At 46.1% G+C, this 26,397-nt stretch overlaps 1 protein-coding gene across 1 annotated transcript in view; it reads right to left on the reverse strand.

Annotated features, from left to right (window-relative positions):
• Positions 1-26,397, reverse strand: part of LOC144761766 (uncharacterized) — a 638,918-nt gene that overhangs the window by 16,294 nt on the left and 596,227 nt on the right. Inside the window, exon 11 of the mRNA XM_078647014.1 lies at positions 11,322-11,436. Within this exon, the coding sequence (XP_078503140.1) occupies positions 11,322-11,436 (115 nt within the window). The remainder of the gene's footprint in view (positions 1-11,321; positions 11,437-26,397) is intronic.

Below are 26,397 nucleotides of genomic sequence, written 5' to 3' on the forward strand. Positions count from 1 at the left end.
CCGACGTTGCTGAGGCGTTGTATGAGGGTGCTGTGACAGACTGTGTCGAAGGCTGCCGAGAGGTCAAGTAGGATGAGGGCAATTGTTTCTCCGTTGTCTAGTAGTGTTCGAATGTCGTCTGTTGCTGCGATGAGGGCGGTTTCGGTGCTGTGTTTGGCTCGGAAGCCGGACTGTGACAGGTCGAGGGATTTGTTGGATTCAAGGAAGGTGGCGAGCTGGCTGTTGACGGCTTTCTCAATGACTTTGGCAGGGAATGGGAGGAGCGAGATGGGGCGGTAGTTCTTAAGTTCACTGGGGTCTGCTGTGGGTTTCTTCAGCACGGCGCTGAGTTCGGCATGTTTCCAGCTTTCCGGGAAGGTAGCGGAGTTGAAGGAACAGTTGATGACATCGCGGAGATGGGGTGCAATGATCGAGTCTGCTTTGTTGAAAATGTGGTGGGGACATGGGTCGGTTGGCGATCCTGAGTGGATGGAGCTCATCAGGCGGATGGTGTCTTCGGTGGTGATTGGGTTCCAGGTGTAAAGGTTGTTAGAGTGCGGTGTTGGTTCGGGGGTGGGTGGGGTGGTCTGGTCTTCGGACTGGTTTTTGAAGCTGTTATGTATGTCGGCGATTTCGTTGTGGAAGAATGAGGATAGAGAGTCGCAGAGGTCTTGGGAAGGAGTAATGTCGTTGGTGCCGGCGGTGGGGTTGGTAAATTCTTTGACGATGTTGAATAGTTCCTTGCTGTTTTGGGCGTTGTTGTCAAGTCGATCCTTGAATGCTGATTTCTTGGTGGATCGGATGAGTGGATTGGTGGTGTTTGCGGGTGGCGTTCTTGAAGGATGCCAGGTTGTCAGTGGTTGAGGTTTTTCTCCAGGCTTTCTCGAGGGAACGGCAGAGCTTCTTGGATTTCTTAAGGTCGTCGTTAAACCATGGGGCTTTTTTGCTGCCTTGCTTGATTTGATGGTTTTTCAGGGGTGCTAGTTCGTCGGCGCTGTGGGTGATCCATTGTGTGATGTTGGTGGCTGCTTGGTTTGGGTCTGATGATTTGGCAGGAGGGTTTTGGTGGAGCGATGTGAAGAGCTGATCGGAGGTAATTTTGTTCCAGTTTCTTCGGGGAATAGGTTGTGGGGGGTTGTGGGTCGTGGTCTTTTTGTAGTTAAAGTGAACGCAGCTGTGGTCCGTCCAATGGAGAGCTGTGGTGTGATCGAAGGAGATGTGTTTGCTGGAGGTGAAGATAGGGTCGAGCGTGTGTCCGGCAAGGTGGGTGGGGGTGTCAACCAGTTGTTTGAGTCCGAGATTGGCCAGGTTGTCCAGAAGGGTGGTGGTATTGATGTCGTTTTTCTTTTCCAGGTGGAAATTGAGGTCTCCCAGTAGAATGTAGTCCTCGGAGGGGAGGGCATGTGGGCTGATGAAGCCAGTGATGTCTTCGTTGAATTGTGTGCGGGGTCCGGGTGGTCTATAGATGAGGGTGCCTCTGAGTGTGGTCTTAGGGTCGGTGTGAATCTGGAAGTGAAGATGTTCGGCGGTTGTGAGGTTGTCATGGGAGCTGGTCGTGATGCGGATGGTGTTTTTATGGACGATGGCGATGCCTCCTCCGGTTTGGTTGATGCGGTCCTTTCGGATGATCTTGTAGCCGTCCGGGATGGCTATGGCTATGTCCGGTGCTGATGAGGCATTTATCCAGGTTTCTGTAAGGAAGACGACGTCAGAAGATGTGGTGTCGAGTAGGTTCCAGAGTTCAATGGCGTGTCTGTGGACCGAGCGGGTGTTGAGCAGGATGCAGTTTAGGTGGTTGGTGTTGGAGCTCAGTTTGCAGTTTGTGGATTTGGTGAGGGTTCTGATGCAGTTGAATTTGCAGGAGTGGCAGGTGAAGGGTCCATGGGTGTGTCCTGGGGTAGCTTGGTAGCATTGTGGTGTGCGGCCGGGGTTAAGGGCTGAGAGGGTTGCGGCGTCGTATGTTATGCGGGTGGAGGGGATTTTGCGGGGGTCAGGGGGTCTGGCGCTGGGCGCGGTCCTGGCGCAGAAGGGCGTAGACGGGCTTACCTTTGGCGCACCTTCGGCGCGCATAGGGCGCGACCGCTGCGCATGACCGCTGCGCGCATAGGCATCTGTCATATGTGGATGGAGGAGGGGGCGGGGGCGAGGGAGGAGCAGCTGGGAGGCGGGATCGGGGTGGAGAGCCGGGCAGGGACGTCACAATAACAATCAACAAAATGGCAGCAAGCCAAAATCCGACCAGGACGAGATTGGGGCTAAACTTAGGTAATGTCTATGAAATGGCCAGTGGTACCGGCAGAATCCGGTACAAATGCGCAGTTCAGGCAAAGGCAGCAGAGCACAAGCGAATGTTTAATAAAGTGCACTTCAGCCACACAGCGCTACGATATAGACGCTAACAGCGCTACGATATTAATGCAATTAATTATCAGGCACAATAAGCAGGAGCAATGCGATCAATGCGGGTGATGCGATATGGCTCAGTTGTAAGGAGCTGTCTGAGGGGAAAGCGCTACGATACCAATTGGAGCCTGGAGCAGCGTGGGGAGCGACCGCTTCTGATGGGTTCAGGACGGTCACAGCGTTTGCGATGGTGGGTCGAGCCTAAACTTTCAGTGGGAGGGAGGAGCACCTGGGAGGCGGGATCGGGGTGGAGAGCCGGGCAGGGACGGCACAATAACAATCAACAAAATGGCAGCAAGCCAAAATCCGACCAGGACGAGATTGGGGCTAAACTTAGGTAATGGCTATGAAATGGCCAGTGGTACCGGCAGAATCAGGTACAAATGCGCAGTTCAGGCAAAGGCAGCAGAGCACAAGCGAATGTTTAATAAAGCGCACTTCAGCCACACAGCGCTACGATATAGACGCTAACAGCGCTACGATATTAATGGAATTAATTATCAGGCACAATAAGCAGGAGCAATGCGATCAATGCGGGTGATGCGATATGGCTCAGTTGTAAGGAGCTGTTTTTTGTAGGCAAGGGGAGAATAAGGGATTTGCCCAAAATCACAGGATGTTGCGACGACGCAGATTCGAACCCAGTTCCAAAGTCGGCATCTCTGGTTATTACGCCACATCATCTCCACAATTGCTAGTGTGCAAAGCTGAAGGGTCCTCTGTAAAACTTGTATTGTATTGTATTGTGATTTGTAGAGCGCGATTGCTGCCCAAATGGGCGTCCAAGCGCTAGAGCATGGATAGCCGAGCTGAGGGTGGCGGAGACTGAGATTTAAGTGGGCCTGGCAAACAGATTGCACTCACATTTGACCATGCTCATACCAAAAGAGAACCAGCAACCAAAACATTAAAACTACAAGTTGGGCCCTAATACGAAAGGTGCAGAGCAACGACCAATTGTCATGTGAGGCATGACACAGTTTGAACCTTGCTCGCGCCCACAATTTTCAGTGGTTAAGATTCCAAATTTCATGCTGTTTCTACATGCACGTTTCAGGTGAGCAACATTCACCCGTTCCTTATTGAAGACCATTGCACACTGGAGTAACAACTTTTATATTCTTTGAGCCTTAATTTATTGTAATGCCATCTATTTTGGCATCAATCTACTTTTATTGCTCACCAGCAGGTCTTACCGAACCATGCTGCAACCCTGTGTTCTGCTACGCCTCACCTATCTATTGCAACATCTTTGCATGCGTTTCCCATTCATGCAATAGTCTTGTTTAAGTCTAGATGCATAGTTCACTAAGGTATCTATTGACCTTCCCCTAAATATTTCACTAAACGTCTAGTTGGGTGGATTTCCACATTAAGCTCTTCGAGGTAGCCACTACTGAAAATTCCGCGCTTCTGAAAGGCCAGAACCGTTCTCAGTACTTTTTCATTATGGTTCCCTTCCTGTGTATTTTTCCTGTTTCTAGGTCTTAGAAACTAAAGAGTAACAACAAACCCTGCCTTTCTGTCCCAATTTTAATTCTCTTAAAAACCAAAACTGGGTTTATTGAAGGAGAGGAAGCCATCAATATATACATCTTTTAGTTTCTTAAACTTGTCCGGTTTTAATGTGCTTATGATTCTGTTTAAGAACATAAAACTCTGCTTGAATGGTTGGACAATGCTTGTTCTATCTTCTTTTTTCTTAAATATTGTTATTAATTGTTGACAGTAAAAACAAAGTAAGTTTAAATGAGAAATATGAAATTGCGACACAAGACTTAGGGCCAGATGTACATCAGTTTTTTGTGGTCGCAGAAGGGCATTTTGCCCTTTTGCGACCGCAAAAAACTGTAGCAGAAGGTACCAACCCTATTTTCCAAGTCGCTAATGTAATAGCGACTCGCTAAATAGGGTTAGCGACTTGCTATTAGGAAGGGGCGTTCCAAGGGCGTCCCTTTCTAATAGCAATGTTTTGTGACCGCATTTGCGATTGCAAAAAACTCCCAGTTTTAGAGAGTGGTAAACCATTCACAAACGGGAAGTGGTCCCCAGAGGACCCCTTCCCCTTTGTGAATGGGTGCGCAAACATTTTTTAAGAGCAGGCAGTGGTCCCAGGGACCACTACCTGCCCTTAAAAAATTAAACAAAAGCGTTTTTTTCTTTTTTTTTTTTAAATGCATCCCGTTTTCCTTTTAGGAAAAAAGGCTTCATTTATTTAAAAAAAAAAAAAACTGCTTTACTGACAAAGCAGTCCCAGACATGGGGGTCGGCTGACCTCAGCAGGCCACCATCCCTGGGATTGCCAGCCATTCTCAATGGGGTTGCAATTTGCGACAGCCTCAATAATATGAATGAGGCATGCAATTAGCGTCCCCATTGGGAATTGCGAACAGTGTCGCTGACACTGTTCTACAATGATGTTTGCAACCCGCAAATTGCGACTCGCGATTTCATGCAATTTGCGAGTCGCAGACATCACTGGTCGTACATCTGGCCCATTATGTCCTCTTATTGTACTATGAAAATCCAACTGTCAAGGTGGTTATTTCAAGATTACATTTAATTCTTAAACATCAAGGCCAGTTTGTGTAAATCAGCAGTGGATTCCAGGTCAACAAAGGTAAATATTTGTTTTTTTTCCTTTATCACCATCGATCACCTCAAATATCTCCCATAACTATTTTTTACTTTTACGCTGCATTTACAATCCTAACTTAAAATATCATCCAGCGCTATTATGGTGTTTCAATTAGGTTTTTCACCTTTATTCCTAAGCAGTTGGGCCAATATTGCTCCCAGGTTTTTTGGGGCCATTTAATGCCCCTCTGACGTGTTTCGCTAATTGGGTTTGCTCTGTTAACCCCTTCGACGCTCATGACGAGCTCAGCTCGTCATGAGGTACACCTCTTGTACACTCATGACGAGCTGAACTCGTCATGAACCGCGGGTTTTTGCGAACTTCAGCGCAGCGCGGAAATCTGCACCGCACGCATGCGGTTAATACTTCACATTTTAATGTTGCCCATCTATATAAGTCTACCTGCTGCATTTGATATGCTGGACTTATAACAGCTTTTCAAAATATCATAATTCGGTCCCTCGACAATAATGCCAGGTCTGTGCATTGGCCTTCTGAGGACATTAGAACAATCCCAACAGGCAAGCCAACTACAGCAGGCATAGCCCTCCAGTTACTCATGTAATCCCTGCCACCACTTGATACCAATATTGCTTAACTGCAGGGCAATCCCACAGCATTAGCGAATCAGGAACCACACAAGACTCTCAACGCAAAATTCACTATCTTGTCGTACTCTTTGTTATCAAAAATCCCTTTCCATATCAGAGCTGTGAGCCCCTTCAAAGAAGGGGCACAAGTGTCAACCAACTCCATATCGATTGATGTACCTCCCCTTCTACGAGGACCACGTGTCAAGACTAAGCAGAGTCCAGAATGTTCTTAGAGCGCGTTCATGCATCCCAGGCCAGCTGGGGGGCTTTAGTGACTAGAAGTTGAATTTCTAGAGTACATATTCACTCCTGAGTAGTCTCCTGATGCTATTGACAGATAATGGATGTTTACTGTACCCAAATGAATGATACTAATGTTATCAACCTCTGATGGATGAAAGGCTGAGTGGACCTACCAGGATTTGAACCTGGCAACATGAGGTCAAACACAGATCCCTGGAGTGGATGCATTAGTTCATTAAGTCACCTGACCGATACGATGAACACTGACTTGCCAAACTACTTCAATATCTCTCACATTATCAAATACTCTAGAACAACCATTCTCATACAAGCTCCTTAATGTGTTGAGCCCCTTTCCAAACAATTCTTGCTAGTCTATGGACTGTGCCACCTGTGCAAATCCTCAGCAAAACACACAAGGTGATGAGGGCTGAAAGTCTGAAACCGATCCTAGGATGCTTATTTCCAGTCCAGGGAGGACCTGCCCTGACAGTTCGGGCTGGACTGTTCCCATTGGGAGCAGGGTCAAGACTGATTTGCATATGGCTGGGTCCAAACTGGAATGGCATGGTGAGCAAAAAAACGACGGATTTAGGCCCAGATCTCGGCACTGGGGTGAATGTATGACATTGTTCTGCATTCTGTCCATCAATTGTTCTTTTTACCTTTGCAAACCCTGGCACACACAACAGGGTTCGAGCACCAGTCCTCTTCAATCCACGTTTCCAGCAGTACTTTGCTATAGTCAACAACATTGGTAGTTGGAGGGCACCAGGTGATCATCCTCAAATGAGCTCAGCTTTGCGACAATTATATGTGTGTGCTGTGACTGAAAAATCAGTAAACGATAATGAAGACATAAAGCAGGCCTCTGTGGTCTGGAACGATGAACGAACCATACCTTGTTTTGCCATCGAACTGGCAGATAGCACAAGATTGACAGCAGGGAACTCCGGATTTCTTGGAGGACAATCCTTTTTCCCTGTTTCCTGCGCTGGTGAGTGGCATATCCTCGAATGCTTTGGTAGGGCTGGATTAATGTTCTGACCCGGCCATACCCTTTGGTTGCCCTGGAGGTGCTGCTCTCCAAAGGCTGATAAGTTAGTTGTCAAGTGTCAGAGCTTCACTCATCATTGTACTCAAGTTATGACTGCTCTCCCTGGAGACTCTTCCTGTCAGCCCCCTGCTTCTGAACAAATGCCTAAAGAAGTCTGCAACTATGTGCTGGAGGAGTCCTGTGAGCCAGCCTGGGAAATAAGTCTGCCTGGCCTGCTGAGAAATAGGAGCGGAGAACCTCCTGCAGTGGGAAGTTTGTTCAGAGAAGAAGCCTAACTACAGCAGCCTGTTGGAGGCATTACCCAGAAGCGAACTGAACTTTGCACAAGCTAATTCGACCCATGTCTGTCACCGGTGATGTCTGAAGCTTAGGCAATGCCCAGCCGCTGTATTGTATACCTTCGAGTTACCCTCACCGGCCTCCAGTGTTCTTGCACCCCCCCCCCCCCCCCCGACCTGGGGGTTTCGCACAAGAATTGCCACTGGCATGGCACAGCATTCAACCGTGAAGCCAAAATGGTTCAGACAATATCCTGGAGGCCGGAGCTGCACTGCGCCTAGAAGAACGCCTGCCCACATTCTTGCAGTCAGACCAAGACCTACTGTGCACCCATGGCACCAAGAACGATTAGCAACCACCATCGGCAGCATGTGCTGGTGCTGGAAGCCACAGCACACAGGGACTAGCTTTGGTCCCCCTGTAGACACTTGTGAATTTGCCAAAGGACCTGTGGCTAGGCTCTTCACCTTCATTTGGGCTGTGAGTTTAGTTTGGGTTTGAACTAGACAGTAGGCAGCGACCGTTTCCCCACAACTATCACGATATCTGCAAACTTGCTGCCCACATCTAGGAGGTGTTGGGCCGCATATGCTGAACAAAAAACACCGGACCCTCACCACTGAAGGTAAATATGAAGGCACTGACATGGCTCGAGAGACAAGAGACCTTGTTTTGATTCTACAACTATCCGCTTATGCTGTGCAAGAATAAGCTACTGACCGAAGGGTCAATACATCTTAAATGCATGTTCTCTAGCACCTTAGCTATAGTCCTAGCACCTATTCTTTTTGCCTCCAATTGTGTAATTGTTTTTCCTATTCATGAAGAAGAGCACTGAGCTGCACATTCATTGTTAGTGTTACTATTGAGAATGTTGGGCTTCGTGTCTCTAACTCCACACCACATCCCTCAGTAAGGTTTTGACAGCTCGCCCTATTAGCCTGAGAGTGAAGTGCTGAAGGAGTTTAGCTGGTGCTCAGTTATCAGTGGCTAAAGTTTGTCAGGGCCCATGACATCAGTGATTAAAAAAAATTGTAAAGCATTCATGCATACGTTTGCACGGTCAATTTCAATGCCTATATTAGTTAAAGAATTACTGATTTGCAATTCAAATTTTTTTGTTTGTCATCAGACAACTGAACTTAGCATTAATATTTACATGTGTGCAAATAATTGCATACGGAAAAATTCAATTTTAGTGCAACCATGATTCAATGCTTGTTGGAAGGGTTTGTGTTAATACGTAGTGAGCTGCGAGGATTCATGTTAGATCTGGTTGTGGTCTTTAGTTTGGGAGCTTCTATGAGTTAAGGAAATGTCATGCTACCCAAGCATTAACATGTGCAAACTTTTAGGTGTGCGCACATAAGCCAGGAGAGTAGCGTCTGCTAGTAGCCGGAACAAGGCCATTCACCAAACCAAAGAATGGGTCTCCTATAAGTTGCCTGTACAGCCACTGTTATAATACTGCACAGTTATTCTAGGCGCTGTTGTAGGTCACGCAAAACATTCCACTAACAACATGATTCAAAATACAAAGTAAATAAAAGCGTCTTGTTGATGGACAGATAACAGCTTTCTGCCTCATCATTATGATCCCCATACCTATTTTTGCTTTTACAGTTTTTTGGGCCATGAACTGCCGGTGCAGTGTGTGCTTTTACATTAGAAAAAATATATACATTTTTTTTTTTTTTAGACAACAGTGGATTCAGGCTCTGTAAATACTATGCATGCAGTTCCTAATATCTTTCCATTGCTTAGGCCACATAAATGGGTAAAATAAATGATAATACCAAGTAGCTGTATACAAATAGAATCAGACAAATGTGGCTGGGTTAAACTGCTACACAACGAAAAAACACAATACAAAAAGATGATGGACGGAATGTTGAACACTGTCAAACATTCACCCCCGTCACAGATCTCGGCTTAATCCATCGTTATTTTGAGGTTAAACTGCTGTTTTAGCAAATCTGGAACCAACCCACGCTGAACTGTGCATAATCGTACTTTTTATCCCCTAATCTCCATGCACTTTTTAAAAATAGTTTGTGACATTCCCTTTAGTGTTCTGGCCTACATACAGATGTAGCTGTTTCATCAGCCTCATGTAATACAAGAAAATCGTAATAAAGAAATATATATACATTCACACATATAGCAACTTTGGTTCAGCTTTCATCAACCACTGTCCTTTTTTTAGGTTTTTAGGTCTCGCCTATTATATCCCGCAGGGATAAATGGGCGAGATTATAGTAAGGGGAAAAGAAAAGTCTATCTAGCCTGCGTATCGCGTACAGTTCATGTGAGCTATGCGCGTGCACAGAGCCAGCCACTTCACACACCACCATTTGTCTGTGCCTCGGCATCAGACTTCAAAGGCTGCCGCTCCCCCCCCCCCGCGTGCACATCGCACTCCACCATTTGTCTGAGCCTTGGCATCAGACTTCAAAGGAATGCGCTCCCGCGCCACAGCAATGCCGAGAGCTTGGGGTTTTTTTGCATCCATTTCGCGGGGAAGTCGTGTTTTGTTCGGCGTTCTCTGCACCTTTCTCGGTTTTTTTTCTGGACGAAAATGAAAGCCTACCGTGCTTGTTTACAGTAGCCTTGCTCCTCAAATGCTGTTGCTGTGTTGCCATCTCTCTAGGGACACTCAGCTTGAAAACACTCGACTTGCTAGCTGCAATGCTACATCCGCTATGCTTTGCCTCTAGACACGTTGATCCCTCGCAGACTGTGCTGACTCTGCCCCTCCTGATTCTGAAACTGACCAACGCAGTCTCTTCTCTCTGTCTTATGATGTCTGCCCTGCCACCATTTACTTCGGACCCTAACCCTCACCCTCACACCTCCTCACCCTCACACACCCTCACACCCTCTCACCCTCATACACCCTCACACCCTCACACACCCTCACACACCCTCACTCACCCTCACACCCTCACCCTTACAACCTCACCCCCTCACCCCTCTCACCCTCACTCACTCTCACACACCCTCACACCCCCTCACCCCCCTCACCCCCTCACCCTCCCACACCTCCTCACCCTCACACCACCCCCTCACTCTCACACCCCATCCCCCTCACACACCTCCTCACCCTCACACCCTCTCACACCCCATCACACACACACCCCCTCATCCTCACCCTCACACACCCTCACCATCACTCACCCTCTCACCCTCACACACCCTATCAATCTCACACCCCCTCTCAGCCCCTCTCTCACCCCCTCATGCTCACATCCCCTCATCCTCCCTCCCACCCACTCACCCTCACATCCCCTCACCCCCCCTCACTCACACTCTCACCCACCCTCTCACACCCTTTCACCCTCACACACCCGCTCACCCACCCTCACAACCCCTCACCCTCACACCGCCATCTGGGAGATGTGTCACGTTGTAAAGCACTGCGCCAGAAGGAGGCGTTCCATCGCAGAGGGAGGCATTACGGTGCAGGAACGCCTCCCAAAAGTGGCTATATGAAATCTACAAGATTTCACTCAGTCACTTTTGGGCCCATGCTGCGTCAAATCCCTGTGCCTGCTTGAAGCAGGCGTAAGGATTGACACAGCATTGTGGAGATAGAGCCCTCAAGAGCATTGCTGGAGCTTGCGACGCAACTCCAGCAATGCGCCGCTTTTACGGCACAGATGCGTGACGCATCTGTGCCATTTTTGCCCCATGGTACACCGGGGTGGCGGAGCTTCGGCGCACAATTACTGGCGTATCCCTGCTGATATGCAGGGATGCGCCAGTAATTGTAAATCTGCCCCAACGTGATTTGCCCAGAATCACAGGATGTGGACGTGACCTTGAGGCTCGAACCCTGGTTTCCGTCGGATTTTTATGCCGACGGACCACATCCTTATCAATGCTTTTTTTTTTTTTAAACTGCTACCTTTAGGATGTGACAATTTTACCTTCTTTCGTTTTAATCTATTAATTTCTAACTCATGTTTAGCAAACACCATGGATTAAAGAAAAACACAGTAAACTGGCCAAGTGAGGAGAGCCTCTTCGGCTAGAAACAAATGTATGTGTTACAAATGTGATCCTGCAGCAGATATCACACATAGCAATGTCGGTATCAGAATTATTTAACATTTATAAAAACTCTCACCATGCTTTGTTAGTTCAGCAACACAGGATGCCACATATTGAAGACATGTCTCGTCATTATCAGGACTGCAAAGAGCTCGGAGTAAACCTTCTAAGCATGCACTTTCAACAATCTCCTGTAAATGTAGAGAGAAAATCAACAACACGTGAGTGCCTAAAATAACAAACACACTGCTTGAAATTGTACTTCATATATAACTGCCATTAGATAAAGTAGGGGCTGAGAACGCATTTGGGAATATGCAGATATTTGTGTCATTAACCCAGATTAGAGCACAAATACATGTTTAGGCACTTTAAGGTGCATATCCTGCATGATTGAAAACCTTGGGGAAGATTTACAAGGAACTGACGCATCTGCATGGATCAGTCAGTTTCCTTGCGCCAGTGCCAAATGTCCTTGCGCCACCATGGATGTTCTGTATTTGCAATACAGTACTCCATGGCGCAAGGATTAACAGATGCGTCAGAAATACTGACGCATCTGTTGGCACAAAAGTGACGATTTGCTGGAGTTGCTCATGAAAGTGACACAACTCCAGCAATGTGCCACAACAGATAGGTGAGTCCCATACAAAAAGCCCTTTGTCATTCCTTCCGCCTGGTCTGAGCAAGCGTAGGGATTTTGACACATTGAAGGCATAGATTGACGCAGTGAAATGTTGTAAATTTCACTACATCAGCTCTACATGGCTTTTTGGGTGGGAACGCCCACCTTACATACATTCTCCCTGGCGCAGGTATATTGTGATGCAGGGCTTTACAATTCGACGCATCTTCCTAGATGCATCACATTGTAAATTGGCTGCATTGTTTGTGCCGCCATTGAGTCAAAAGAAGTGACGCAATGGCGGCGCAAGGGGCTTGTTAATCTGCCCCCTTGTTTTCTGGTGCAACAAAAATGCAAAGATGCTGTTACATTTGCGTTTCATAAAAGGCAAAATCACCATACACCCACAGGCATAACAACTATCCGTGTGCAACAAAAAATGTATGTAAAATACCATGTGTAGTATTTCAAATAAAAGTATCCAGTAGCATGCGACAAACAAAAACATTTCCGGTCCGCCACACTGCCAAATACCCATCCAAACAACGGACAATTTGAAGTATTTTATGATTTTGATGTTCTATCAAAGAGAACATTATCTCCAATTGGGCATATTAATTTTATGGTATTTTAAACAAATCAAAAATTAGATTTCTAGTGATTAACAAACCTTTTCATCGCCAGAACTAATAATTATGATCCAAACAAAGCACTTAATATATTCACTTGATTAATGATATACAAATTGACAAAATATACTGTAAAGGGTTTATTTACTCAATTAGAAGAAACTTTAACTGTGACACAGGTCAGAACTACATTACTTAAAATAAGGTGTTGTTCTTCATTGTTTAGCATAAATTTGTACTGGAAGGTTACCTTTTCACTGCAAAATACAATGATTAGAAACACTTTAAAACTTCACCCGTATTGGATGTGAACTGTACAATGATACACACAAATAAAGTGTGAAAAGTTAAGAGAAATAAAAACATTGCTCCCGGTTAGCGCCTGTCTCAGGAGGTGTTATTTTTTGGCGAAAAGCCCTGTCTACCATTGTTAGGGTTATGGGAAAAGATACTACCAATGGGATGATCCCTTCGTGCAAAGTAACGCAAATAAGCGCAAAGTGCCATTTCCATTACATATAGGGCTATTTTCCAGTGTAATAAAAGTTTTGTGCTGGAAAGTAAATACTTTATTAACCAGTTGCACTGTAAGTAAGTAGATTTTATTTTGTAATGAATAAAAAATCATAAATATATGTTAAAAAAATAACTATGACACTTCTCACAGCAGTACATCAATCAGAATCAACACTTCTCACAACAATACATCAATCAGAATCAAAATCAAACCATGATAAAAATAAAGTGCTTGGCTATAAGCATTACTCATCTGGAAAAGGAGAGATTTGCAAATTCATCAAGGTGTTATAAATTAGCTTTCTAAAATATTATCAATCAAAGTGCAGAAATGAATGCAAATTAACATTAAAGTGCTTCAGTAGTTATATATAAACACATATATGTAGGCCATTTGCACTTAATACTAGATATTAAGTGCAAATGACCTAGAATTGGCTCAATACAAGAATTCGTGCAAAATGACGCTAAAGTGCTTCAGTAGTTACGGTCCGCTTTAGAATAATAAATGTGATTGGCCTAGAAGGAGCTCAATATAGCCAATATTTGCTACAAATTCGAAAGTTCATGATTGGGACAAGTGGAGGCTACGGTGCTTAAGTTTTTCAGAGCATTCAAAACATGAAATCCCCAAAAATAGATTCTTGGAAACACTGTAAACAGTAAAATACAAACGTTCTTAAAATTTGCCAGATCATTGGTAATAACAGTAATAAAAACGTATGCATAATATCACCAAATTAATATACTTCCTCTACATAATAATCCATAAAGATTGGCCGATTATGAGACTGATTTCAACATATTATCCACCAAAAGCAAAAACTTGATAAATCAACAAAAAAGGAATTGATCTGCCAGATATACAAAGCTCGATGGCTTTATGGCATGTTCTCACACCTACTTCTACAAACAATGGTTTCATCAAAGTTTTGTTGTGCTTGAAGTAGATGAGGGCATACATAGACTATATGCAGTAAATATTCTTTTGAGTAGCCGAAGATTCTACAAGAATTAGTTGGCCATTTAGGCTCCCATTTTGGAGTACCATCTATAGTTGAATAGCTGCCGATTCTTAATTTGTGAAATGAGTCCCTCATGTAAGGCGGGAAGTGTGCCCGTAGTTAAGGGTGGACCTCGAGCTTATCAAATGAATTAATTGCAGTCCAACCATGCTTTTTGCTGCTAAGGCCTCTTTATCCGATGTAAAATATAGAAGATTTGTTCAATATAAAAGGTTCTTAAAAAAGGCTTTATTTGTTTCTGAGAATCCAGATGGCTGGAAGTTGAAGGTATGGACGCAGACTAATAAATAGGATCTCCAAACGCTTGTAAAAGCAGGATTGGTAAGGGCCTGCCAACACACATTTGCTAAAGAGCCACGTTCGGATAAAAACAAGACATGAAGACTTTTTAAAATGGCGGCCTCTCTCACTAGCATTTGACTTTCTAGAGCAAACTCCAATTGGATTTCAACATGGCCTATGTTCTTCAGTATCTTGAAGACGGTTTTATAAACCTTAATTTGAAGCTGGTCTATCAGTTTAGCATCCACACCTCGAAAGATTACAGAGCAATAGCCTAGTGCAGGAACCAGGTTTGCCTTCATGATTTGTACTGAATGCTCATAGCTAGGGCATGTTAGCTTGTCACACAAAAAAGCAAAGATGAGAGAAGCAGTTTGAGCCCTTAAAAGGTTAAAATGGTACTTAAACAACACTTTATCATCAAATAACATGCCTAGATATTTGTAAGACCTGACTGATTCAATCAACATCCCCCGTACTTTCCATTCACAGGGTCTTGGACTGAATTGCCCCATTGACATTATTTTAGTTTTCTTTATAATCAACTCTAGATGGTCTGCTGTTATGTATTCATCAAATGACTCGATTAACCACTTAGACCTATTGGTGTCTGACTGAGTAATACAGTATCATTGGCATATTGTAAGTACTTTACATTACAACCTGCAAAATTTGGAAAGTGTGTGTTTACTTTATACAGGAGGAGAGGTAGATCCGCCATGAAGCGTTTGAATAGACATGGTGCAAGTACACAGCCTTGCTTCAGGCCACTAAAGGTGTTAAATCGCCGTATCAAGCTGGTACCATCTCTCAACTTCACCTAGACTCATGTGTTGATATGTAGGAGGATAATCATATCATAACTTTACACGGCACTCCCCATGGCGCTAGCTTTGACCATAGCAGCTTGTGTGGAACAGAATCAAAGGCTGCTTTCAGATCAACGAAGCAGATGTTTAATTTTTGCCTTTTGTAAATTGCTTTCTGGCCATTAGAGTAAGAGACAGTACATTTTTAGTTGTTGACTGGCTTTTTAGGTCTCGTGGCGTTAACCGCACGAAAGCGCGGTCGCGCCAGAGACCTATTGTCACTGACTCAGCTTTCCAGGAGACAGGACCTGGCCACGCGCATCTTCCAAAAGGCGATCGGAGCGGGCCGCGTGCGTGAGAACGCGCACGCTGTGGCCATCTCCTGTCTCCTGGGAAGCTCCAACACACACGCAGCCACACCTCCCCCTGCACGCATGCGCACACACAGAGACACACACACGAGCGCACATACGCACACATACAAACACCCCCCCGCCGCACACATAAACACACACACGCGCGCTCACACACACACACACACGAGCGCACCGAGCCCCCCCAGCCGTAGCACACACACACACTCGCACACACACACAAGCGCACCGAGACCCCCCCCCGCCACCCTCCCCTCCAAGTAAGGCCCACTTACCGCCACTCCGGACTTCTTCAGCCTCCGCGGGGCTCTCCCTCGGGCATGGGAGCCCCGCGTCATCACCGCTCCTCTGGCCAGGCACTCCGTGGGCGCGGGCTTCAAAAGACGGAAGTCCTGCCACACGATAGGTTTCGTTTTCTCTGATGTTGAAGTTCCGCCCCACGATAGGTTTCGTTTTCTCTGATGTGGAAGTTCAGACTCCTCCTGAGACATCGGTTTGCACCAGACACGAATGTGGTGGCCCGGCGCTGATCCTAGCGGCTTTCCTGTCATTGGATTCATTCCTTGCCTCGAATTGACTTCACCACAGTAAGCACACTCTGAAACCCTTGTTTTTAACCTTAGACTTAATGTTGTTTCCCTCGTTCTCCTTTCCCGATTCTTGCAAGTAACTGGCAGACCTCCCGTCTTTTCTTCCCCAGAGACTTCGCACGCAGTGGATTGGGGCTCCGACCCTGTTACCAGCCCAATCAAGCATTACACTGAATGGCCATTTGGTGATTTTCCTTTCTTACCAGCACATTCGCTCGCCCTTCTCTTGAATGCGCCTACCAAATGATGCAAATGTGTTTTTTTTATTTACTGATCCAAGTTGGATCTGTAAACAAAAAGAAACAAAGTAGTACACATGCAATTTAATACTGGGGTGGACATGGGGAGAGCAACAGGAAACGGGGAAGGCTGGCGTGGAAGGCAGAAGAAATTAAGAGGGTCAGCGGCGGGGGGGGTGTGGGGGGGGGGGAGAAGTGACATGGAGAGCCCAGGTGGAGGTAGTACGACCAGGGCAGAAGAGAAGCACATTGCAATCATGGGGTCAGGGAGACTCAGGCGGCTGTCTCATGGAGGGTGGCAGGGGGGAAGCACCCAATATATGAGCTTCTCCGTTGTGGAACTTCGTGCTTAACTTTTTAATGAACTACTCTTTATGAAGTTGTGACGTAATAAATTATCCCAGCAGTATGCGCTATTGCTTAGAATATTATCAAGTCAGGACAATTTTAGAGCAGATGTTTCTAAACGGCTTTGAAAAAAAACTCTGAAGTCGTGTACTTTACATAAATTTTGGGAGACTCGATTGGCTGGAAGAAGGGTTGTGCAGTTTGTGAGTAACACAGATATAATGTTCAGTAACCATTGCACACTAGCCACCCACCCTTTTCCTCTCCAGTGAGGCATTTTAATTGCTCTCCTTCAACTTGTGTATCTGATGCTTACAGTGGTTTAATCATTTTGCTATTCCATGGCCATTTCCCTTTTGTGGCATGATTTCAGAACCTGTTTAGCCTTATACATCTGTCAGCATGATTTGTATGAAGGGGGCCTAGGGATGGCTAACTTCTATTTACTATTTAGCATCCACGATTAGTTCAGTGGAGGGTGAGTGGAACCCATCCTCCTGGTAGGAACGAGGTGCATCATCAGAGCTGTGTGAATAATAACTGCGTCAGCCCCGTGCGTGAGGTGCATCAACAGAGCTGTGTGAACAATAACAGCTGTGAGCCTGTGCGTGAGGTGCATCATCACAGCTGTGTGAATAATAACAGATGTGAGCCCGTGCGTGAGATGCATCATCAGAGCTGTGTGAATATTAACTGCGTCAGCCCGTGCCTGAGGTGCATCATCAGAGCTGTATGATAATAACAGCTGTCAGCCCGTGCCTGAGGGGCATCATCAGAGCTGTGTGAATAATAACAGCGTCAGCCCCGTGCGTGAGGTGCATCATCAGGCTGTGTGAATAATAAAAGCTGTGAGCCCCGTGCTGAGGTGCATCATCAGAGCTGTGTGAATAATAACAGCTGTGAGCCCGTGCATGAGCATCATCAGAGCTGTGTGAATAATAACAGCTGTGAACCCGCGACGGAGGTGCATCATCAGAGCTGTGTGAATAATAACAGCTGTGAACCCGTGCCTGAGGTGCATCATCAGAGCTGTGTGAATAATAACTGCGTCAGCCCCGTGAGTGAGGTGCATCATCAGAGCTGTGTGAATAATATCAGCTGTGAGCCCGTGCGTGAGGTGCATCATCAAAGCTGTGTGAATAATAACTGTCAGCCCCGTGCCTGAGGTGCATCAGCAGAGCTGTGTGAATAATAACAGCTGTCAGCCAATGCCTGAGGTGCATCATCAGAGCTGTGTGAATAATAACTGCGTCAGACCGTGCCTGAGGTGCATCATCAGAGCTGTGTGAATAATAACTGCGTCAGCCCCGTGCGTGAGGTGCATCATCAGAGCTGTGTGAATAATAACAGCTGTGAGCCCCGTGCGTGAGGTGCATCATCAGAGCTGTGTGAATAATAACTGCGTCAGCCCGTGCCTGAGGTGCATCATCAGAGCTGTGTGAATAATAACAGCTGTCAGCCGGTGCCCGAGGTGCATCATCAGAGCTGTGTGAATAATAACAGCGTCAGCCCCATGCCTGAGGTGCATCATCAGAGCTGTGTGAATAATAACTGCAGGCAGCCCCGTGCGTGAGGTGCATCATCAAAGCTGTGTGAATATTAACAGCTGTGAGCCCGTGCCTGAGGTGCATCATCAGAGCTGTGTGAATAATAACAGCTATGAGCCCCGTGCTGAGGTGCATCATCAGAGCTGTGTGAATAATAACAGCTGTGAGCCCGTGCGTGAGGTGCATCATCAAAGCTGTGTGAATAATAACTGTCAGCCCCGTGCCTGAGGTGCATCAGCAGAGCTGTGTGAATAATAACAGCTGTCAGCCCGTGCCTGAGGTGCATCATCAGAGCTGTGTGAATAATAACTGCGTCAGACCGTGCCTGAGGTGCATCATCAGAGCTGTGTGAATAATAACTGCGTCAGCCCCGTGCGTGAGGTGCATCATCAGAGCTGTGTGAATAATAACAGCTGTGAGCCCCGTGCGTGAGGTGCATCATCAGAGCTGTGTGAATAATAACTGCGTCAGCCCGTGCCTGAGGTGCATCATCAGAGCTGTGTGAATAATAACAGCTGTCAGCCGGTGCCCGAGGTGCATCATCAGAGCTGTGTGAATAATAACAGCTGTGAACCCGCGACGGAGGTGCATCATCAGAGCTGTGTGAATAATAACAGCTGTGAACCCGTGCGTGGGGTGCATCATCAGAGCTGTGTGAATAATAACTGCGTCAGCCCGTGCCTGAGGTGCATCATCAGAGCTGTGTGAATAATAACAGCTGTCAGCCGGTGCCCGAGGTGCATCATCAGAGCTGTGTGAATAATAACAGCGTCAGCCCCATGCCTGAGGTGCATCATCAGAGCTGTGTGAATAATAACTGCAGGCAGCCCCGTGCGTGAGGTGCATCATCAAAGCTGTGTGAATATTAACAGCTGTGAGCCCGTGCCTGAGGTGCATCATCAGAGCTGTGTGAATAATAACAGCTGTGAGCCCCGTGCTGAGGTGCATCATCAGAGCTGTGTGAATAATAACAGCTGTGAACCCGCGACGGAGGTGCATCATCAGAGCTGTGTGAATAATAACTGCGTCAGCCCCGTGCGTGAGGTGCATCATCAGAGCTGTGTGAATAATAACAGCTGTGAGCCCGTGCCTGAGGTGCATCATCAGAGCTGTGTGAATAATAACTGCGTCAGACCGTGCCTGAGGTGCATCATCAGAGCTGTGTGAATAATAACTGCGTCAGCCCCGTGCGTGAGGTGCATCATCAGAGCTGTGTGAATAATAACAGCTGTGAGCCCCGTGCGTCAGGTGCATCATCAGAGCTGTGTGAATAATAACTGCGTCAGCCCGTGCCTGAGGTGCATCATCAGAGCTGTGTGAATAATAACAGCTGTCAGCCGGTGCCTGAGGTGCATCATCAGAGCTGTGTGAATAATAACAGCGTCAGCCCCATGCCTGAGGTGCATCATCAGAGCTGTGTGAATAATAACTGCAGGCAGCCCCGTGCGTGAGGTGCATCATCAAAGCTGTGTGAATATTAACAGCTGTGAGCCCGTGCCTGAGGTGCATCATCAGAGCTGTGTGAATAATAACAGCTGTGAGCCCTGTGCTGAGGTGCATCATCAGAGCTGTGTGACAAATAACAGCTGTGAGCCCGTGCATGGGCATCATCAGAGCTGTGTGAATAATAACAGCTGTGAACCCGCGACGGAGGTGCATCATCAGAGCTGTGTGAATAATAACAGCTGTGAACCCGTGCCTGAGGTGCATCATCAGAGCTGTGTGAATAATAACTGCGTCAGCCCCGTGAGTGAGGTGCATCATCAGAGCTGTGCGAATAATAACAGCTGTGAACCCGTGCCTGAGGTGCATCATCAGAGCTGTGTGAATAATAACTGCGTCAGCCCCGTGCGTGAGGTGCATCATCAGAGCTGTGTGAATAATAACAGCTGTGAGCCCGTGCCTGAGGTGCATCATCAGAGCTGTGTGAATAATAACAGCTGTGAGCCCCGTGCCTGAGGTGCATCATCAGAGCTGTGTGAATAATAACTGTGTCAGCCCCGTGCCTGAGGTGCATCATCAGAGCTGTGTGAATAATAACAGCTGTGAGCCCGTGCCTGAGGTGCATCATCAGAGCTGTGTGAATAATAACTGCGTCAGCCCCGTGCGTGAGGTGCATCATCTGAGCTGTGTGAATAATAACAGCTGTGAGCCCGTGCCTGAGGTGCATCATCAGATCTGTGTGAATAATAACAGCTGTGAGCCCCGTGCTGAGGTGCATCATCAGAGCTGTGTGAATAATAACAGCTGTGAGCCCGTGCGTGAGGTGCATCATCAGAGCTGTGTGAATAATAACAGCTGTGAACCCGTGCCGGAGGTGCATCATCAGAGCTGTGTGAATAATAACAGATGTGAGCCCGTGCGTGAGGTGCATCATCAGAGCTACAGGACACATCTGACTACAGGCAAGAATGCCTACGACTCCTAGCAGATACTAGGAATTATATCATCATTAAAGAAGATCCAACAGAACGACTGAGAATATCAATTGCGTATTTCGTCGAGGAGTCATTGGCTAATGACTGGATGAGTAAAAAAGAAACAGAATTCATAGTCAACAATAAACCGGTCATTCCCTATTTTTATACCATCCCAAAGATTCATAAACGTTTGGAAAAACCACCAGGCAGACCGACAGTGTACGGAATAGGTTCAATACTTGAACCCCTTTCAAAATACGCTGATGCTTTTCTGAGACCCCTGGTACAGAAGACAGACACCTACCTACGAGACACTAAAGACGTCTTATGCCTACTTAAAAAACAAAACTTTGATCCTACATCCAGCATCCTCATCAGTCTGGATGTAGAGAGTCTTTATACAAGTCTCCCACATCAAGACACTCTGGAAATACTGGAGGAAGTCCTCTTTGACTCTCAATGGGATTTCAAAACTCCTAGACATGTTGTCTTGGAATGTTGCCGCCTTGCTCTCATCGAAAATTTCTTTCGATTCGAAGAGACACTGTATCGTCAGCAACACGGAACCAGCATGGGGAGCACTTTTGCGCAGAGCATAGCTGGTTTATACGTACATCACCTGGAGAAAACAAGAATCCTAAATGATGACAATCCCTTTAGACACCATATCACCCTATGGAAGCGTTATATTGATGACATTCTTGTCATATGGGAAGGAGATGAGGTTGAGGCCACTTTGTTTTTTGCATGGCTGAATTAACAGAATAGATTCCTGAAGTTCACTAACAATATGAGCAGATCCCACCTGTTTTTTTTAGATTTCAACATTTGGGCAGACAATGGAAAATTGGTTACAATGACACACTTTAAGCCCACAGCTAGAAACTGTCTATTAACTTACGAAAGTTTTCATCCGAGACATCTCAAACAGAAATTGCCTTTCGGTCACTTCTTAAGGCTGAGAAGGAACTGTTCTGAGAAGAAAGACTATCTCAAACAAGCAGAAGACCTAAGCCTAAAACTCAAAGAGAGACATTATCCAACTAAACTGATAAAAAGTGCAAAGAAGAGGGCCGGTAACAACCACAGGGATGCTCTTCTAGAACCAAAAATAAGAAATATAACTGAGAACACGAGGCCAATCTGTATCACAACTTTCAACAAGGTCTCAGATCAAGTTACAAAAATTATAAAAAAACATTGGCCCATTGTCAACAGCGGAAATTTAAGCATACCCATGCCAATGTTTAGCCACCGCAGAGGGATGAACCTGAAGGACCATCTGGTCCATACTCGTCCAAAATCAACAATTGTCACCAACAGACTCCAACCGCTACCAATGGGGCACTACCCGTGTAACAACTGTAGCGTTTGTCATCTTACAGCTACAACTAAGATGATCACCTTCAACAATAACACCACATGGCATCTAAAACAAATGTCTAACTGTAACACAAGCGGAGTGGTGTACATGATAACATGTGTGTGTAACCTGCACTACATTGGAATGACCACCCGCAAAGTAAGCACTCAAATTGTTGAACATAAGAGCAACATTCGGTGCAAACGAGCCACCACCCGCATGACTAGTCATTTCATAGAGCTGAACCATACACCTAACGACTTAACATGGGTCGTTTTGGAAACTGTCAAGACGAGAGAAAATCAAGAAAGAATACTCCATGAACGGGAGCAAAGATGGGTGTTCAAATTACGTACAGACACATGTGGCATGAATGACGACATCCCATGGGATGCCTTTATGAATTAAAACCATTATAACCACCCATTTCTCTTGCAGGTACCATCCGCAGTTACCACTGCATGGCCACTGTAAGGCCACATAGTGACATCGATGTCATAATTATATACTACTACCACCATCAGTGACATATTGGACCTTAACGCCATGATTAATTCAGAATCTGTCTGTATTGGACATTTTCTTTCCTTTTTAGCGCCTCCACTGACAGCACTCCTTTATCTCCCTTCACTAATCGTCATGAGGAGGTTTCCCCAATGAAACCACCCATTTTCAAAAAATCTCCTATGACTGACTGTCCCATTGTTATTAGTCTGCTTGCCTTTGGCCACAAATAAATCCACGTTTTTTTGCCATTAGAAAACGAGCGTTATTGTTGAGACCCAATCGCCTGCCCAGAATTAGCTAAATGCCAGCTCCGAATAACTACGATCTCTTTCTTGCATTTCCCCACTTTTGTGAAACAATGTTTATAAATGACAAACATTATATAGATGGTAGCGTGTGTGTCAAACGAATATTTACAGAGAGATACGCCCTTCTCTCAATATCGTTTATTGTACCAAGAAAAGACATACTTCCAAGATGGCGGCTGACCGCTAACGGTCTAGCTGCGACATGATTACCACCGGAAGTCTAAAACTAACATAACAGAGTAGACGCGGCCACCGAGTGAGATGCGGTCCCCGGGGGAGCTGATTCTAGGTATTACCGACACGTTTTCCCGATCACAGAAGTAAGTGATATTTCTCTCTTTGACGGTCCCCTTTTGCCAACGGCAATGCGAACTGAACGAATGATCTTGGAAGAGATACTTACCAATTTCTCTTCCTTTTTCTTCTTTGCTAATCCCGTAACGAAAATCCAGCATTGATTCCATAAGGTGAAAACGAACCCCTATAGAGTGACCATGAGGTGCCATTGAGCACAGCTACAAGTAAATATCACGATTACCTCATATGTACTTAATTCTGTCTATGCATTTATTATGTGTTCTCTGTGTCTATCGTCCTAGTCATATCAAGTCCTGTCTTTTTTTTTGTGTGAATTCACAACCACTCATTTAAGAAACTAATGCTTAGCTGAGAGCCTGCACGCACCAATATGGTGCAACCACCCACGATAGCCCATGATGCGTGCGTCATGAGAGGATACAATGTAACCCTCCTTATAAGGGAGGTTTGAAAATGCTACTAATGTTGTGCTTTCTTTCCGCAGCATTTGAAATCAAAAAAATTGTATGTATTCTATTAAGGACGCATGCTTTATTCATTAAGTATTTTTTCGTTAAATTTTATTGTATCACTGTCTTACTAAGGACTTTGGAGTGGCAAATGCAGAGCTGGTCTCTGCATGGTCCTGAAGAAATGCTAGGGGTAGCATGAAACATGTTGACCTTCTTACTGAACCAGTCCCCATTATAGGCTGGTTGGCAGTGACACCCACCCCATTTTTAATATACCTGTCTAGGAGCAAAATAAATTTATTGAGGCCCACTAAACACGGTATTTGTAATATACCCACACCCACTCCACCACTGTGCACTACACATAGTCTCTCACCTTAAAAGTGCTCCTGCGTAATTCGTGAGTCGCAGCACGCCCCTTTTCGTAGAGAACTGGGAGGGCCCCAATGATGAAGCATGTCACCGTGGGGCAACCCTGGTGAGTGAGGGGACACTAGAAAGACATTTTTCTTTCTTGGCAGGTATCACTGATCAATTTGGTCAGTTACCACGACATGAGCTAGGTCTTAGAACCCAATATTTTGGATTCTTGTTTGTGAATAATAACTGCGTCAGCCCCGTGCGTGAGGTGCATCATCAAAGCTGTGTGAACATTAACAGCTGTGAGCCCGTGCCTGAGGTGCATCATCAGAGCTGTGTGAATAATAACAGCTGTGAGCCCCGCGCTGAGGTGCATCATCAGAGCTGTGTGATTAATAACAGCTGTGAGCCCGTGCAAGAGCATCATCAGAGCTGTGTGAATAATAACAGCTGTGAACCCGTGCCAGAGGTGCATCATCAGAGCTGTGTGAATAATTCCAGCTGTGAACCCGTGCCTGAGGTGCATCATCAGAGCTGTGTGAATAATAACTGCGACAGCCCCGTGAGTGAGGTGCATCATCAGAGCTGTGAGAATAATAACAGTTGTGAACCCGTGCCTGAGGTGCATCATCAGAGCTGTGTGAATAATAACTGCGTCAGCCCCGTGCGTGAGGTGCATCATCAGAGCTGTGTGAATAATAACAGCTGTGACCCCGGCGTGAGGTGCATCATCAGAGCTGTGTGAATAATAACAGCTGTGAGCCCCGTGCCTGAGGTGCATCATCAGAGCTGTGTGAATAATAACTGTCAGCCCCGTGCCTGAGGTGCATCATCAGAGCTGTGTGAATAATAACAGCTGTGAGCCCGTGCCTGAGGTGCATCATCAGAGCTGTGTGAATAATAACTGCGTCAGCCCCGTGCGTGAGGTGCATCATCAGAGCTGTGTGAATAATAACAGCTGTGAGCCTGTGTCTGAGATGCATCATCAGCGCTGTGTGAATAATAACAGCTGTGAGCCCCGTGCTGAGGTGCATCATCAGAGCTGTGTGAATAATAACAGCTGTGAGCCCGTGCGTGAGGTGCATCATCAGAGCTGTGTGAATAATAACAGCTGTGAACCCGTGCCGGAGGTGCATCATCAGAGCTGTGTGAATAATAACAGCTGTGAACCCGTGCCTGAGGTGCATCATCAGAGCTGTGTGAATAATAACTGCGTCAGCCCCGTGAGTGAGGTGCATCATCAGAGCTGTGTGAATATTAACAGCTGTGAACCCGTGCCTGAGGTGCATCATCAGAGCTGTGTGAATAATAACTGCGTCAGCCCCGTGCGTGAGGTGCATCATCAGTGCTGTGTGAATAATAACAGCTGTGAGCCCGTGCGTGAGGTGCATCATCAGAGCTGTGTGAATAATAACAGCTGTGAGCCCCGTGCCTGAGGTGCATCATCAGAGCTGTGTGAATAATAACTGTGTCAGCCCCGTGCCTGAGGTGCATCATCAGAGCTGTGTGAATAATAACAGCTGTGAGCCCGTGCGTGAGGTGCATCATCAGAGCTGTGTGAATAATAACAGCTGTGAGCCCGTGCCTAAGGTGCACCATCAGAGCTGTGTAAATAAAAACTGCGTCAGCCCCGTGCGTGAGGTGCATCATCAGAGCTGTGTGAATAACAACTGTGTCAGCCCCGTGCGTGAGGTGCATCATCAAAGCTGTGTGAATAATAACAGCTGTGAGCCCGTGCCTGAGGTGCATCATCAGAGCTGTGTGAATAATAACTGTGTCAGCCCCGTGCGTGAGGTGCATCATCAGAGCTGTGTGAATAATAACAGCTGTGAGCCCGTGCCTGAGGTGCATCATCAGAGCTGTGTAAATAATAAAAGCTGTGAGCCCATGCCTGAGGTGCATCATCAGAGCTGTGTGAATAATAACTGTGTCAGCCCCGTGCGCGAGGTGCATCATCCACATTGCTCAGGTCATCCAAATTCCTACACTCTCTACCACACTGCTTTCAAGAACAGAATACTCTTGCACACACTCTCACTGCTCACCAATTCAAAGTTTGCTAAAAAATGTATGCAACGCATTGTCATACACAATGCCAATAACTCAAACTTTAATGCTGCGAGACCTATTGCATTGTAAATGCTTGTTCTGTATCCCTATTGGTAAATAGGTGTTATGTGATGTGATGTAGCCCACTCTTAGAGCTCCTTAAGTAAGCATGATGCAAAAACACTTGCCTTAACATCTGTCAGAGCTTTAAGCCAGTAGTTTGCTGGATTATCAGAGGGAACGTTCTTATAAATGGGTTGCAGTATGCTCCCTTGCCATGATTCCAGGACCAATCTTGTTGATAAGATCTTGTTGACTAATGGGGTCAAGATTGCGGCCCACAATTCTGTGATGGCTATAAAAATGGCATGGGGAGACCGCTTGGGCCCGG

This window comes from Lissotriton helveticus, chromosome 6 (assembly GCF_964261635.1).
Source record: "Lissotriton helveticus chromosome 6, aLisHel1.1, whole genome shotgun sequence".
In the NCBI taxonomy this organism is placed as follows: Eukaryota; Metazoa; Chordata; class Amphibia; order Caudata; family Salamandridae; genus Lissotriton; species Lissotriton helveticus.